We start from the raw sequence: 15,219 nt of genomic DNA, 5'->3' as shown, positions 1-15,219 counted from the left end.
AGACACAACTTTGAGCAAGACTAAAACACTTCTAAACACATTGTTTTGATCATGATTTGCCAACAATACACATTAAAGTTCTAAATACATAAATACCTAAGTCTTTAGAACCTAACAAACAATTTTTGTTCTTTCTAATAACTCTAATTAAGATTGATGGTTTTTTTTTTTTTTTTTAATATGTGTTTTAGTATTGTTTTTTTTTTTTTTTTTAATTTCCCATCAGAAAGTCTTTTCTTTCCCTTTTATAATTTTGATTTAATATTGGTTTGGATTAATACTTAGTTGTTTTTGGAAATAGGAATTTGAATATGCCTACCAATTTTTTGACTAATAAATTATTATAAAATCTATTTTTTATTTCTTTAGTTTTATTTTAATTTTGGTTAAGTTAACATTGTAATTTTGTGATGATTTTTTTTATTATTATGATAATTTCCTTATTCCTTAAGAGATGAGTTGTATATTAAGCAAATGTAACACACTACAATAGAGTTAGAAAAATATGGTTCACCTTAAAAAATATTAATGAATTACACACAAAAAAAAATTAAAATGATATATTTGTAGAGATAAAAAGATTAAAAAAATAAGTGTAAAAATCTTTTTTTTTTTTTAAGACAATGCTTGAAGTAATTTTTACTTTTTATATATTACACTTCATTGCATAATATTTATATTCCCAGGCATTGTGCAAGTCTACGACTAGATTCCTATAAAAACTGAATGATTCTACAAGTCTTCTATTGGGAATAAATTCTAATCTTAGGTTGCTAAATGCAAATTTAGTAGAAACATGGTTAGAGAGAATAATGAGTTGTGCTCATGGTTAGTGTAATAAGCATGTGATATGATTGTGGGCTTCCTTTATAATAGGATCTTTTGTTACTCATAGAACAAACAAAATGACACCATTATTCCCACCAAAATGTTTTCCTATAATGACAAGCTTTATCTTTTAACCTCTAAGAAATGCAATGCAATGGCCAAAGGATATGCCCCTTTAATATATTGTCTCTAATCAAATAAACAAAGGCTTCTATCCCCTTTAGGTACAGGTTTATAGGGAATTCACTTGTTTTCAATTGTTTTCTTTTCTCTGTAAGAAAAAACCATCAACCTTAACTAACCAAAAAAAAAAAAAGAACCATCAACATTAATTATAGTTATAAGAAAGAACAAAAATAGGATAACATTTAACAATTAAAGAGGAAAAAAAAAAACAATTTAAGAAACAAATCTAAATGACATTAACCAATGTGGAGTTTTAAAGAACTCTTGCTTTACTTAGAATATAATAGAGAAAATAAAAATGAGACTAATACTAATTCTAGGAAACATATATAGAGAAATAGAAATAAGGATGCTAATTAAAGAATATTGGCAATACCATCAATCCCGTTTGAAGCTTAATCATAGCTCCACTAATTTGCTGACTTTCAACTTTTGGCTTGTATATATTCAGGTGTGCTCCAATGTCATAAAATTCCTTATTGTCTAGTTTTACTTGAATTCCGGCAAACTAGCTGATTAAATTAAGTGAGAAAATGAGCATAATGATTCTAGTGTAGAAAAAATAAAAATAAAAGAGAGAAAGAATTCCCAAAGATTAGTAATTTGGCATAAATAGAAGAATGTATAAAAAAATTCATCGAAAAATTGAGAGAGAAAGAGAGAGAGAACCTTTTTTTGAATTCTGGCAAACTACCCGATTAAATTAAGTGAGAAAATGAGCATAATGATTCTAGTGTAGAAAAGAAAAAGAAAAAAAAAAGAAAAAAAGAAGAAGAAAGGATTCCCAAGGATTAGTAATTTGGCATAAATAGAAGAATGTATAAAAAAATTCATCAAAAAATTGAGAGAGAGAGAGAGAGAGAGAGAGAGAGAGAGAGAGAGAGAGAGAGAGCCATTTTTTGTGAGAGAAAACCATGCATAAAATAGAATAGATAGTTACAAATTTATAGTAAGAGAGTGTGGATAAGAAGAGACAAAATAAAGGAAGATGATAAGAAAGAAGAAGAATAATATTTATGTAGAGGGTAGTGGGGAGATGAAATGGTAAGGGTGGAGAAAGGTTGGAAACAGTGTAAATATTAAAATAAAATAAAAGGTAAATGTTAAAAACAATTAAAGGAAAATTGGAAAGAAAATGATAGTGAGGTGGACGTTGATGTGGCTCAACTGAAGTGTAGCAATAATAAATGCTACGCTTTAGCTTTTAGATATATACAAACTAGTTGCAGACTCACGCGATGTGTGGGAATAAATAATTATTTTGTAATTGTAATTGTAATATAATGTATAATTTGTTCTCCCTAAAAATTAAACAATTGCTGTTCGGATCAATTAGGTGTACTTCAGTCCACTTTGGCCCCATTCGGTCCACCTAATCAATTTCGGTCCATTTTGGACAAATTGGGACTTAAATTGATTATTTTGTAGGTTGCCTTTTCAAATTTAGCTAAAAAATTCATATATATATTTTTTCTTAATTTTGGGTTGAAAAGTATGAGATTTTATTATATCTAGGCTAAACTCTTTAGTTTGAATTAAAAAATAAATATTAGAAATTAGAAATATGAGCCCTAAAAATGCAATAAAAATGATAAATATTCAAAAATATTATTTGGTCCACTTCAGTCCTATTCGGTCCACATTGGTCCATTATGCCCACTTTGGTTCTATTCGGTCCACATTGTCCTATTCAGTCTTGGTCTTATTTAGTCGACATGGGTCCTATTCGGTCCACTATGGTCCTATTCAGTCCTATTTGTTCCTACTTGGTTCACATTGGTCCACTTTGTCCTATTCAGTTCACTTTGGTCCTATTCGGTCCTCCTTGTTCCCATTCGGTCCTATTTTGTCCATTTAGTCCACTTTGTTCCATTTGGTCAATTTGTATTCATTTCAGTCCATTTAGACCACTTTGATTCATTTGTGTTCACTTCGGTCCATTTTTGTACACTTGCATAAAGGGAGAAGACATGTGTAGGTTGAGAGTACTGATTCTTAATTCAAATATATATATATATATATATATATTTATATCAAACTCGTAATATCTAAAATCTTAAGCATAACATTGACCCATATTAACATAGCATTTCAGTCCACTTCAATCCGGCTAAATTTAAGTGAAAGTTTTTCTAAACATTAAGGTTATAAATATACAAATCTAATATTTATGATAGTTACTCATTTATTTTAGCATCATTACTTTTAAATAAATTGCATGAGGTTAATTATATATTCAAGCAAAAAATAATAAAATAAATAAACAAATATGTGTGTGTGTGTGTGTGTGTGTGTAACTAGACCGAATTGACCATATGTAGAAAATTGGATTGAATAGACCTAACTGGACCGAACTGAATTGACCAAATTGCACTGAATAGATCGAAGTGAAATGAATGGATCGTATGGATCGGATTAGACCGAATAGGATTGAATTCACCAAAGTAGACTGAATGGACTGAATGGACCAAAATGTCTAAATTGGATCGATTAGACCTAGATGGACCGAATGGACCAAATAGACCTAAGTGGACAGTATGGATGAAATTGGACTGAATAGACCTAAGTGGACCGTATGGACTAATTTGGACTGAGTAGACCCAATTGGACCAAATTGGCAAAATTGGACCGAATAGACCTAACTGGAACGAATTGGCTAAATTGGACCGAATAGACCTAGGTGGACGAAATGGACCGAATAGACCTAAGTGGACAGTATGGGTGGAATTGAACCAAATAGGCCTAAGTGGACCATATGGACCAAATTGGACCGAATATATCTAATTGGACTGAATTGGCCAAATTGGACTGAATAGACCTATGTGGACGGTATAGACCGAATTGGACCGAATAGATCAAAGTGGACAGAGTGGACCGGATTGGACAGAACATGACCGCATTTACCAAAGTAGGTCGAAAGGACCGAACTGGATTGAATAGACCTAACTGGACTGAATTGGCCAAGTGGACCGTACGGACCAAATTGGAAAAAATAGACCTAACCAGATCGAATTGGCCAAATTGGACCGAATAGAGCTAGGTGGACTAAATGGGACCGAATAGACTTAAATAGACGGAATGGACTAAATTGGACCTGAAAGACCTAACTGGACCGAATTGGCCGAATTAGACCGAATAGACCTAGGTTGACCATATGGACCAAATTGGACTGAATTGATCGAAGTGGACTGTACTGGACCGAATTAACCAAAGTAGACCGAAAGGGTTTGAATGGACCGAACATGACTGAATAGGCCGAATTGACTGAATTAGGCCGAATGGACCTAATTGAATTGAAGTGGACTAAATTAGACCAAATTGGACCAAAATTGACCAAATTGGATTGAAGTATACCGAATTGAACCGAATTGATGAAGTGGACTGAATGCCAATCTGTTATTAGCATAGCCAAGATTGTGTATGAACCAACAATTAACTAAAATCAAACCAAAACTATTCCCTCGTGCATTTCTGAGGTCATTTTAGCTCTTTGTTCTGTGATACAAAATAAATCTAAATCTAAAGCATACCCAAAAATTAATAAAACTAAATCCCATGTTTTTTTTCTTTCTCTGGACTAGTCTTAATTGGAGTTTTTTTTTAATCTTTGAGATTGACATGGTATTGGACCAGAGTTTCGATGTAAGCACCAATTTTTCTCCATTTGTTTTTTATGTATCAGTATATGGTTAGTAAATGTTGCTGCAATGCAAACAAAAGCAATCCAAATATGTCTTGAAGGGAATGAATTGACCCTATTTAAGATTTGATAACGGTGATCTTATGGTCCAATGACTTCTTCAGAGGTTTAATTCCTAGGAACGAATCAACCCTATTTTTACTTAGAAAAGAAGAAAGAATGTACGATTTGACGTTACTTCTTAACACGATAAGATATTTAATGTATCCAATGTATGCAATGTCCCTCTCACCATGTGTAAATCTTGTATGTGTAAGATAATTCAAACATGTTAATTGCTATGCTTGGTGCTTCTTGGCATTGGCTATTTCACCTTTCCATTGATCCAATCCCTCTGCATCCTTGAAAATCCTCCAAATCTACCAAAGTAGTGGCTGCTTTACCAAACAGACCGCCAAGCCACGTTTATGAAGGCAAAGTGGTGATGTTTTTGTGAAGGGATCGTTAGGTTTCAGCTTCAAGATATGGATTAAATATCAAACCCATCTAACAAGAAGAGGCATTAAGCGAAGACTTGCAAGCATATCAAGAAATTTGCACACCTCTCGGAGGACAATTTGTAAAGAAATGTTTTGAAGTAGTCAATGATCACAGTGAAATTGGAACAGGGTAATAGCATGAAGCGAAGACTTGGCTAAAGTTAAATAAGCAAAAGCTGATGACCAAGACTGAAATGTCAAAGCATACAACACCTAGAAACACTGTAGGATCCCAATGTGAGCTGTCCATTATTTACTATTTAGCATGATTACCACAACAGAAGTGAAGGATCCACAATTACTACGGCCAATAGTAGTAGCAGCTATACCAGGTTCCAATTCAAACCAAGAAATTAGATGGACATAATGTAGTAATCAAAGTGAATAAGGTTTCAATTAGTAAGTAAGGGTTGAAAAAGGTTTCAATTGGAAATGCAAACCAATTTTGCATTGCTTAAGCAGCAGTGAACATATATCTTGAACCAATAAGAAAATAAAACTGCAGGAGACTTGTACCATTTTTAAACTCCAAAAATTTTCAACATCTTTTTTTTTTCTCTCCAAAATGAACTGTTTCGATTTCCTTTCTCTAAAACCCTAAAAGACTATCAAGAAGAGCTTAAAATGCACTGTATCAACGATTCTGAATCAATCAACATCACTGTCAAGCTTTTGAGTTTCAATTCTTAAAATGTGGTTTAAAAGAAAAAACACCATTAGTTTCAATTCTTCTTTGTATCTCTGAGATTTCCATATTTGTCAAATTGATTTATGGGACTAACTTCTTTTTAGCTTTAATGGATGGAAAAATCACTCGACACTAATGTAATTAGTAGCATGAATCCATTGGTGAGTCTTCTTAATGTAATAATGTGAAATTCATGTGAGTTTCTTTGCATAAGAGCTAAAGTAAGTTAGTTTCAGTGCTCAATTTGGTGCACTTTTCAGATAATTGACAATTTTTATTGGGATGAAATTTGGTAATTGACATGAGTGCAAAAATTTACCTAACCAGGACAAGGTACAATTTGCTTCGGTAGATTGCATACTCTCCAGCAGCATTTTAGCCTTCAGAAAAACTAAAGAGGAAAAGCACAAAGCAGTATCGTTCTGATCATAAAACTCTCACACAATATGTTTCACTCATTGGTTACACAATCCTAGTGAAATATGTTCAACTTTATACTGCACATGTAAGTGAGTCTCTTATCTCTTTGAACAGCCTACAATTGACATACTTAGCTTTTACTTTCCTCTTACGATTACTTTACATCCATAACCAGTTCTTTCTTGTAAAATGTCACTGGCTATCTCTGCCATTATAATAAAGTGAAGCAAGTCAAAACCCTTTTACTCTTGGCTATAATTTGAAGTCATTCGCCTATTGCATTCTTGAATTGTCATAAGCTTAGTAAAATCGTAATCTAGTAATCTGCCAGCACTTTTCAGATGGATGCGCATGAGCAGATGTGTCACACCCTTATTCGAACCCGGTACCTCTCGCATGCAAAGCGAGCGCTCTACCATGTGAGCTACATCCCCATGTTGATAAACTCTCGTAAACACAATTATATAACACTTTAGCACACATAAAATTTTGACTTGAGAAACAAGTTTCGATCTCTTGAAGATTCATTGCAATCCATTTGAAAATTCATAAATTTCAAGATTTGAACAGAGTGGATTTACTGATTAGTCAAGAAAAGACGACCAATGCATGCTACGTCACCTCATGCGTATTACCACTAGTTCGCCGCTTCTCCTCATAAATACTAATAATCTTAATAATCTCCACTCACCCTTTCACTCTTGACACACTCACTCTCAAATGGATCATCCCATTCCCAAAGGCACCATCATCTTCAGCACAGTCGGTAGGTCCAACTTTGACTTCCACATCTTCTCTCTCCAACTCCAACCCACCACTCTCGGCCCAGAGCACCGCCTCATTGATGGTATCTCTATCAATTTCAATGGAACAGAGGATTGGCTGTTAATTTTGTCCCCCTAGCTGTTAATTTATGTGTTAGTCATGTTAATGAGGAGACCTTTTCCAAAAGTTTAGCCCCGTACTTTTTAATTTAATGTGCATATTCACATTATAATGGAGGAGAGACCATGTCCAAAAGTTGGGCCCCCGATCGAGAACTGAACTAAACTCATGGTATTGTAATTTTAGCTAACTAGTTTTTGTCGTCTTCTTCTTCTTCTTCTTTTTTTTTGAAAAAATACAAAGATTTTATCTTAAGAAAAATGCATTCTTTTCTCTAATGGCTTTAAATTTTGCCTCAATGAAACTTTCTATCTTAAGTTGTGTTGGACATTGGATAGGTTGTGCATCCGAGATGACATTGGGTAAAATTAATTTTTAATCCTCCATTATCATATATAGTATAAACCAGTCACATACTTGCACAGTAGTTTGAACAATCAATATGTGTTATTTGAAATTAACACTACAACAAACTTGACTTGTTTCAACCCGCTTCCTCAAGGGTTGACTAAAAAGTGCCGAAACCATCACCAAAATTGGATTAGCTTTATTCCGAGGGTCATTAAAATCCTCGAAACAAACCTATACAACCCTCGGAATAATCCATTAAAATTAGTGGGCTAGTTTTTACACTGCAGCGCTAATTTTACCTCCAAATTTAGACACTTGTCAACGCATCCTATCACAACCTTCGATAGAAGATATCTCAAAATTTCCAACCCTTGAAATAAAGTCCAAAATTAAAATACAAAAGGGAAAACTCATTTTTGTTCACGCTCCACACTCAGAAACCGCTCACACAATCAGAAAATTCTCTCAAAATCGATCTGAGCTCATCTCAGAAAACTCAAAGTTCGGAGCTCATCTCATCTCATCTCATCTCCGACGGGCTGATTTGCGGTGGTCAGCTGTCTCATCTCCGACGACAAGCGAGCCGTTGATAGACTTAGCACTCTTTGCCACCCCATTTCCGATTACAGGTCTGTCTTTCTCTGTTTGTTTCCCGAAAAATTATGAAAATTACATAGTAGAACTATCCAAAAAATTTTGTTATTTTTTGTTTTCCAGTATTTTATCTGAGAGTTTGATGCTGATTTTGAAAATTCTATGTGTATGTTAATTATTGAAAATCAGCTATAATATAGGTTTCCCCAAGGGATATATTGATTATACCAGTGCAGTGTAAGTCTTTGTGTTTCTCAAGCTATTTAAGCTAAAACCAATGCAATTTGATTATCCATTTTTATTGGTTTTTTTTGTGTTATGGAGTATAAATTAGAGTTTTTTGAGTTCCCTAATTTTGAAAGGACTGGACTATGTGATATCAAGAAGTTGCTACAAATTTATAATTTGTACATTTGAAACTTGTGTTAAAGAATACTCTTCTCTGTTGGAAATTTGGAGTATACACAAAAGCTTTTGTAGCTGGACTTCAAAAATCATTAACAATGTCATATCTAGCTCATCTCCTAGTGTTATCTACGATTAATTCACAAAACAATCTTCATTTGTTTGTCACCCATGATTCAGATCATAGACAAAGCCTTTTAGATTTTAATCATTTTGCCAACAGATTAACTTATATAATACGGATAGATTATTTATGACAGATAATGAAGATCAATCTCGAATAGAAAATCCCATCAGGAAGGTCAAGGATTTAGCTGAGGAACAAAATGAACATAACCTCTACGCATACACTCCCAAAGGAAAGTGAGGAAGATAATGCCTCTTAGAATATCATATATGGTATATTTTTCCCTTAACTTCTGTTTCGTTTTGTTTGATTGTTGAATCCATAGTTATTGCTGCTTATCATTTAAATATAGTGTTTGGTAGCTCTGTTTTATTGTAGGAAATAAAAATGATATATTTTGGGTTTTTCTTATGTGATACTATTGTGGCTGGTATTGAATCTCGTGATGGTTTTCTTAGCTGATCCAAATGATATCTTCTTGACAGATGGAGCAAGCCCAGCTGAAATTTTTGACTTCACTTTCTTTTTGTTTCTATAACTGCCAGTATTTTCCATTTCCAATTGATACATTTATAACAGATTGTGTTTCTCTCTTACCAGGTGCATAGGATGATGCAATTACTGATAAAGTCAGAAAATGATGGATTTCTTTGTCCCATTCCTCCGTACCCTTTATACCCTGCTTCAATTGATCTCCATGGTGGTACACTGGTATCTTCTAATTTGTAGCACTTTATTCAGAAGTTCAAGATTGGTTGTATTCAACTGCCAAGTGAAAAGACTTTCTTTTTTTCTTTTTTTTTCTTTTTTTTTCAGCATAGATTTAACACTGACCTGACTTGGTAACCTGGAAGTTGGAAAATGGAAAGTTGATTTATTCTTTTTTTTTTTTTTAATTTTCATTCAATCTTGAAGTATGGTCATTTCTGGTTCCTTACTTTCTCAATGAAGCAACAGGATGGGGATTGGAAGTCTCTTCACTTAAGAAGCAATTGGAGGCTGCCAAGTCCCAAGGCATCATAGTTAGGGCTTTGGTTGTTATAAATCCCAGAAACCCAACAGGCCAGGTTTGCTATTAGTAGGTTTGAAGAAGTAGAGATTTGACTAGCAAAGTACCTAAAGTTCACGTAACAGAGAATGCATTGCTATGTGTCTATTTTTGTCCCTGTACATTATATGATTTATCTGTTGTACCTGCAGGTTCTTGGTGAGGAGAACCAGCGTGACATTGTGGAATTCTGCGGGAAAGAAGGTCTTGTGCTACTGGCAGATGAGGTTGGTAAATTCTTATTAGCAAAAGATGTTGAAACATCATGCAACTCTAGTAATAAATAGAGATTTGAGTACTTGTAGGGAACTAAATTTGGTTTTGTTTGCTCTTTATTGATTCCCTTTGCTTGCTTGGAGCCCTACCGAATAGATCTGATTTGATTTGCTATGTTAAAGTTACAGCTAATGTCCAATGAACTTTATATAGGTATATCAGGAAAATGTTAATTGTGAATAGATCATGTGTAATGTATTTGAGCCAATTTTTGTGGAATTTGAAATTTGGATTAAGTGTCAGGTTTTAATACCATGTTCTATTACTCGGAGATTTAAACTGGATTATAAGGTGTTCACTTGTTTGTAAACTTGGTTCAATGCCACTATGAACTACTTAACAGCTGTGAAATTATTATTTTCTAATTGAATCATTTGTCTTTAAGATCAACAAGACTATTTTGGTGCTTATACATATGAAAGGATTGATGTGGAGGGATCTTTCCATACTGAATGGTTCAAGCTTGCCAAACAGTGTAAGATAAGTTTTGGAGGTATTCCACTTGAATGAAACTCAAAATAATCCTAATAAATTTCTGCCCAGGACTCTGCTGGGCAGAGCTGACACCACCTCTACCTGTTAAAATGTATCTCAATTATTCTGTTTAATTGCTTGAAGTTTGTTTATGTTGTTTGTTTGTGTTTTGGCAGATTCTGCTAGTTCTCTTTATATTTGTTCTTGTTTTTTGCAGGGAGGTTGGGTTTCAAGACTGAACATGGAAGTGGACAGAGGAATTCATTAGTACCAAAGAAAACCTTAGTAAATCTTGGTTGTGTATAAACTGCACAATTTATAATCATATTAATTTATGAGACATTATTTGTATAGTCAATGAAAAAGAGTAGGCATTGACATTATTTGCCTCAAGCACATGGAATGAAGTACCATTTAGTTCTTCATGATGTTCTGAAATTTGAAAGAGTTTGTTAATAAGTTAAAACTAATTCGCTTGTAAGTGCTTAATATATTTGTTTGAAAGAATATGTATGTTATACTTCTCTTTATATTTGTTCTTGTTTTTTCCAGGGAGGTTGGGTTTCAAGACTGAACATGGAAGTGGACAGAGGAATTCATTAGTACCAAAGAAAACCTTAGTAAATCTTGGTTGTGTATAAACTGCACAATTTATAATCATATTAATTTATGAGACATTATTTGTATAGTCAGTGAAAAAGAGTAGGCATTGACATTATTTGCCTCAAGCACATCGGATGAAGTACCATTTAGTAGTTCTTCATGATGTTCTGAAATTTGAAAGAGTTTGTTAATAAGTTAAAACTAATTCGCTTGTAAGTGCTTAATATATTTGTTTGAAAGAATATGTATGTTACTAACCATTAAGATCGAATCATTTTTGTTGGTTGTTTCAAATTTTGAGTACTTGAGGCTTGACACTAATTGCTTATTTGGGCTCTAGTTTGGAAATGTGTATTTTGTCCATTGGTTTGTTTAGTGCAGCTATTTGCACTGTGTTTGTGTGTTTTTGTTGAGGAGGTCATTTAGAATTTTTATAGCAGCTCTGGTTGTGTTTTATGCAGCCACTAGGCTGATCTGGGTGTTGTATGGCTACTGGCCTTTCATTCCTGCACAAAGTAGTTTGTTTCTTGCACTTGATTTAAATGAAGGATTTAGTGATTTAGAAAGCTAATTGAATTTTGTTTTGATATTTGTGTTTTGTTATAATATAGATTTTGTAATACGCGGTTCTGTAAAGTCTATGTGCATGGTTGTGGTTTTTTTTTTTCCTAAGGAGAAAAACCTTATTTCAAGGGTCGGGAGACCCTCAAAAAAGGTTGTTGTGCTTTTATTTATTTATGAATTTCACCAGGGTTGCCACTCCTCCATAAAGATGAAACATTTTTTTTCAAGGGTCATGTAGGTCGTCGAAATTTCTGTTTCAAGGGTCATATAGGCCATCGAAATTTTTGTTAGGGAATTTGTTTCAAAAGTTGTCAAGGGCCTTCTAGACCCTCAAAATAATCTTTTTTGAGGGCTTTTAATACTTCTTTTAAGGGTTTTGACCCTCGAAAAAAACCAACTTTGTTGTAGTATATTGTGCTTTTAATTTTTGTATTCCTTCCTATTACTGTCATTCAATTAGTTGAAAACACACATCAGGTTTTCTATCTCAATGGACAAAACAAATTTCCATTCAATTGATTATATGATGCATTTGACTTAGTATAATTATGTTGAATGGTAAGTAACATTTTATTCTACACTTTGTATATTTGCATTTGTTTGATACTCTTTTATCGTTGTTTGAACTCACCTTTAGTCTCTTTAATAAGATTCATGGATGACTTACCATGGAGAGACTTGTAGTAACACGGAGAGGGCAGAGCAGAGAAGAGATGAGAGGCGTTGAGCTTCAGAGCTTTAGAGCTTCAGGCATTGAGCATTTGAGAACTGAAGCCATTTATCAAGGGTAATTTGGTATTTTTCGAGAGAGCCCAACGGATACCATTCAAACGCGCATTCGACTTTTTGTTTATGGACCTCCAGAGGTCCATAATTGTTTTGCGCGTTTATGCCTTCGTCCAAAACGCAACTTTTATATAAAAGTTGCGTTTTTGCTTCACCAAACGGTGATTTCTGTCTAGCTTTTTAACAAACGCGCGTTTCAGCCCCTAAAAGCTGAAACAAACGGGCACTATATATTATACAAACAATAGAGGAACCATAATCCAAAAAAATATCTATATATATAATTAAACCAAAACAAAGAGAAATTTCTGTTAGATTCTTAATTAAATTTCAATTATTGTCTAATTTTGCGTCATGTGTTCTATTTTATTTTTTATTTTTTATTTTTTTATTTAGTTTTTGTTCTAAGTGAGTTAATATTGTGCAAAAAACAAAGGGTCTAAAATAAATAAACCATCAAAAACTCAATAAACAAAAAGAAGAGTAAACTCATGTGTGTATCCAATATATATATATATATATATATTTAAAGCCAAAGTTGAGAAAAATTTGATTAGATACTAAATTAGTTTTCACTTGTGAGCTAATTTTGTGCCATGTGTCCACTAAATTTTTTTAATCTTTCTGTCAAGTGAGTTAATGAATGCAAAATATATACTAAGAGTTCAATATTAATGAAACATAAAAATAAAAATTAAACAAATAATCATATATTTACTAAGCAAAAATCATCACACTTTCTATCTTATTAAAAATTAGAATAAAAATTATCATAAATAGTATTAAACTTAGGCAAGAATTTTAATATGCATCCAAATACGTTTATTTTTCTAATGATTCAATCAATTATGTATATTTTTATGATTGAAAATTGTTTTTATTTTTAAATGCATCAATGGGTATGCATAGGTTACATGCTAGTAGAACATAATAGAAGGGAAAGAATTAAAAAATGGGAAGGAAAAAAAGGGAGAGGAAAATATGATTTTTCATTGTGTGGTTGGGGGTCAAAAGAGAGGGGAATCAAAATAGGGTAAATGAATTTTACGTAACCCATCATTTTTTTTCCTCCTAATTTGAGAAGAAAATGGAAGGGAAATGGGTTTGAGAAGAAACATACAAAATTATTCGTCCACTTTTCCATTGTTTCACATAATAATAAGGATATAATAGTAATTTATTCTTTATCATTTTCTCCCCATCGTCTTTAATACATATACAAAGGGGACATAGATATTTTCTATCATCTCAATATTTTCTATTCTTCCATTTTTTTTCATCTCCACTAGACGGACTAATAAAAATATAAAAATTCAAGCCAAGTGGCTTTTTTTTTTATATAAAAAAAAAATTAAATTAAATGGAACATGCCAAGTGCTTATCTTTTTCTTTCTTGAGGTAAAATAAAGGTTATATATAAGCTTATAAAAGCCTTGAGATATCATGAAATGAATAAATTTATTTCTTTTCCACTAATTAGGTAGGGAGAGAACGAATGGATAAAGTCATAAATCAATCATGACTCATGAGAGAGAATAAAGACCGTATGTTCCATACAATTATATAGCCTAGCTTTGAGTGTGTTGAAATGGTTTTTGCATCTATAGCAATGAAGGAAAAAAATTGATTTTGAGTCTCCTATTAGCAATAACTAGCCGATATCCCGCGATGCACAGTGCATTTTGATAAATTTTGTAAGAAATTATTTATGACCAATTGATTTCATGAATACTATTATTGTTAGTCACACTTAATCTATAAGGCTTTCTATTGAAACTAAATTCAAACTAAATACATTGGGGGGAAAATTCCTCTAATTTATGCAACCAAGAAATGTCACCAGATCATAGTGAAATTGTCACCTACAAACATGTTGGTTCCTAGGTGTCTTTCTTATATTATTTATGTTTTATATATCAATTAGCTATAAAAACTTCTAGAATTTCATGAGACTACAATAGAAAAATTAATGTCATAGTGATGCAATAATATCACAATTTAACCTCCAAAATTTTAATTGAACTAAAAGTAGCTAAAAATAAATCCTTACCAGGTATACGCATCATACAGAAAACCAAAAATATAAATCGGCACATAGTATGAAAAAATAAGCTTGGGCCTTGGGCCCCTTCTGCAGTGAACCACAGGCTTAGTTGAAAATTATTGTCCCAATCATATCATTCTTTCCAATAATGGTAGACCATGTCTAAAATTTGGGCCCCTGAGTGAGAACTGATCTAAATTGGAGTGTAATTTAGTCACATCTGCTCCCCAAGAAAGCTAATGACATCGATGACATTAAAACTCAGTCTCCTCCTTCACATAATTGTCTTTGTTAATAGAACACAATTGAACATGTGTTTAAAAAAAATTAAAAAAAATTAATAATAGTTTATAATATGAACCCTTCAAAGTAGAATTCTAAAGCAATATTCAATTGCTTGGTTGCTGAAAAGATGAGTAAAATTTAACAAGAAATGTTGTCAGTTTCTTTGAAGCATAGAATGCGTACCAAGTGAAAGAACATGGCGTTGTTTATAGGTTCCACGTGCATTACTAAATGTCACACTTGTATTACAACATCATATGTTCTTTAGTTGTTGCCCTTTTATACCATGTACACATACAGGTTTTTGGTCTTGGTCCCATAATGGACTGGACCGCACCAAACAGTGCCTAACTATATATAAATTTTAATATTTTATATTTATATATAAAAAAAATAAAACCCAAAAACTCTCTCATCTCCCATGATCTCTCTCTCATTCTCCGTCTCACTTGTTTTTGTGGTGTTGTTATACATGA

General features: G+C 32.8%; 1 protein-coding gene across 10 annotated transcripts; it reads left to right on the top strand.

Annotated features, from left to right (window-relative positions):
- The first annotated feature begins 7,870 nt into the window (after positions 1-7,870).
- On the top strand, positions 7,871-11,137 carry LOC115984032 (alanine aminotransferase 1, mitochondrial-like). Of its 10 annotated transcripts, none has more exons than XR_004090339.1 (6): positions 7,871-8,166; positions 8,783-8,935; positions 9,264-9,374; positions 9,864-9,938; positions 10,373-10,682; positions 11,018-11,137. XR_004090339.1 is itself a non-coding variant. In XM_031106908.1 (6 exons), exons 2-6 carry the CDS (start codon positions 8,912-8,914, stop codon positions 10,727-10,729), a joined length of 351 nt encoding a protein of 116 aa, XP_030962768.1. In that variant the 5' UTR covers positions 7,871-8,166; positions 8,797-8,911; the 3' UTR covers positions 10,730-10,802. The 10 variants fall into 10 exon arrangements, 3 of the variants coding, with proteins under 3 accessions (XP_030962768.1, XP_030962767.1, XP_030962769.1); XM_031106908.1 differs by lacking the exon at positions 11,018-11,137 and having other exon boundaries at positions 8,797-8,935; positions 10,373-10,462; positions 10,679-10,802; XM_031106907.1 differs by lacking the exon at positions 11,018-11,137 and having other exon boundaries at positions 10,373-10,462; positions 10,679-10,802.
- The last annotated feature ends 4,082 nt before the right edge of the window (positions 11,138-15,219 follow it).

Source organism: Quercus lobata, chromosome 4 (genome assembly GCF_001633185.2).
Source record: "Quercus lobata isolate SW786 chromosome 4, ValleyOak3.0 Primary Assembly, whole genome shotgun sequence".
Lineage (NCBI taxonomy): Eukaryota > Viridiplantae > Streptophyta > Magnoliopsida > Fagales > Fagaceae > Quercus > Quercus lobata.
This window is presented reverse-complemented; position numbering and strand designations above follow the sequence as displayed.

What these genes read in the sequence shown, in the direction of transcription:
- LOC115984032 (XM_031106908.1), top strand. Translation starts at nt 8,912, where the DNA reads ATGCCTCTTAGAATATCATATATG. An exon ending in CTCTTAGAATATCATATATG is followed by an intron (nt 8,936 to 9,263) that starts GTATATTTTTCC and finishes CTCTCTTACCAG; the next exon opens with GTGCATAGGATGATGCAATT. An exon ending in ATCTCCATGGTGGTACACTG is followed by an intron (nt 9,375 to 9,863) that starts GTATCTTCTAAT and finishes TTGTACCTGCAG; the next exon opens with GTTCTTGGTGAGGAGAACCA.